Raw genomic sequence first — 1,659 nt, 5'->3', positions numbered from 1 at the left:
CAGCTAAGTGTAAAATGGCAAGCACACATAGTATCTACGTAACAGTAACAAATACTATATTCAATTATTGCTCATGAAAAGTATTTCAAACTAATTAATACATGGCACTTGTAAAGATTTTTAGACTTGTTTATTTCAAGATGATTTGCAATAATCTTTTGAATTAAAAACTTATGAGACAAATAATAGTGTTTAATATGTTTAGACAAAGATTACTTATACAATTTTAAACTATTAATTTATAAATTCTTCAGTCGCTCTTTCTATACTAAGTTAGATATCTATTTTCTGGTTATTTTTTATTCTAATGCCATGAATTGCTATACATTTGTTATTACTTTTCCAGATATCAAAAGAGGAGAAGAACCAAAATATGCACTAGCTAACAAATATATGTCCAGTGATGAAGAGTGGATATAATGGATTTATCTCACACCAACCTTCATGTCAGTCTGATGAATTTAAAAATTGTAAACTGAAACTTAATATTAAGTATTTAGCTTTTTATTCTGTTAAAAGTACAAGACTACTTCCAAAGAAGGTTGTTTGTGACTAGAAGGAGTAGGAATATTTTCAGGTTCCAGTGGATCATTAAAGACACTTCACTTAAATAACTACTTAGGAGAACTATTACAGAAATAATTGTGTTGTCTACACAGGATAACTCTGTTATACAAAACATTGATAAAATTAAATTTTTTTGTATCTTGTATTCCGTCCCTTCTGTAATATTTTAGACTTGTTTCTAGCTAAAATATTATGTGTGGTAGTTTTTAATGATTAATACAAATGTTTTCAATGGATTTTGTAGAAAACATTGACAAATAAAAATATTCCTCCTACATACCTCCTTACTTCATGTTGCCCCCAGTGGCACAGACTTACAACACTAGAATCCGGGTTTTGATTCCTGTGATGGGCAGAGCATAGATAGCCCATTGTGTAGCTTTGTGCTTAATTACAAACAAACAATACTTCGTATTTTTACAATATGTAGTAAGAACTACAAATACTTTTATTGGGACTAACATTGTATATGTATCAACTTCAGGTTATTTCATTATCTGCCAACATAATTTTGAGATACAAGTTATATCATGTAATAACTTATAAAGCTTATTCTAAGCTTTAAATTTTTTTTTGCTTGTTCACATAGCTGGAGTTTCTTGGAATAAATATAATGACTTATTAATTCAAATGTTACTACAGATTAAGGTCTTATTATAATCAGCCACTTTGAATGAGTCTTATGTTTCAAGTATGCAGGTATCCTCTAGTGGACATATTTCTATACTTGTGGTATAATTTTAATTTAAAGTAATATTTTAACATTATTCTTATTTGAAGTTTGTTCTGTTTCACCTTTTTTATTTGCCTTTATCATCATATGTTAAGTGTAGAAAACTGACATCACATTTGTATATGTTTTTTGAATATTAATACCTCAGCTCTTAAGTGACATAACATGGGTATTATGAAGTTCCGTACAGAATTAATATTTTATTCACTCCTTTTATAACTTCTTGACATTCTATTATATCTTGATAATATCGATATCAAAGATTTAGAGCCATATGTGACTTCATAATATTGTTGCGTCAGCGAGATCACGTGACTATTCTCACGCCCTCTGCTTTCTAGAACTATCCTGTACCTTGG

At 29.0% G+C, this 1,659-nt stretch overlaps 1 protein-coding gene across 1 annotated transcript in view; it reads left to right on the top strand.

Annotated features, from left to right (window-relative positions):
• The window catches only part of LOC111088247 (solute carrier family 35 member G1-like), a 19,852-nt gene that overhangs the window by 2,223 nt on the left and 15,970 nt on the right, over positions 1–1,659 (top strand). Inside the window, exon 2 of the mRNA XM_022397772.1 lies at positions 347–446. Coding sequence (XP_022253480.1) covers positions 420–446 — 27 coding nt within the window. The 5' untranslated portion in view covers positions 347–419. The remainder of the gene's footprint in view (positions 1–346; positions 447–1,659) is intronic.

The sequence above is a fragment of the Limulus polyphemus genome, unplaced genomic scaffold, assembly GCF_000517525.1.
Source record: "Limulus polyphemus unplaced genomic scaffold, Limulus_polyphemus-2.1.2 Scaffold3404, whole genome shotgun sequence".
Lineage (NCBI taxonomy): Eukaryota > Metazoa > Arthropoda > Merostomata > Xiphosura > Limulidae > Limulus > Limulus polyphemus.
This window is presented reverse-complemented; position numbering and strand designations above follow the sequence as displayed.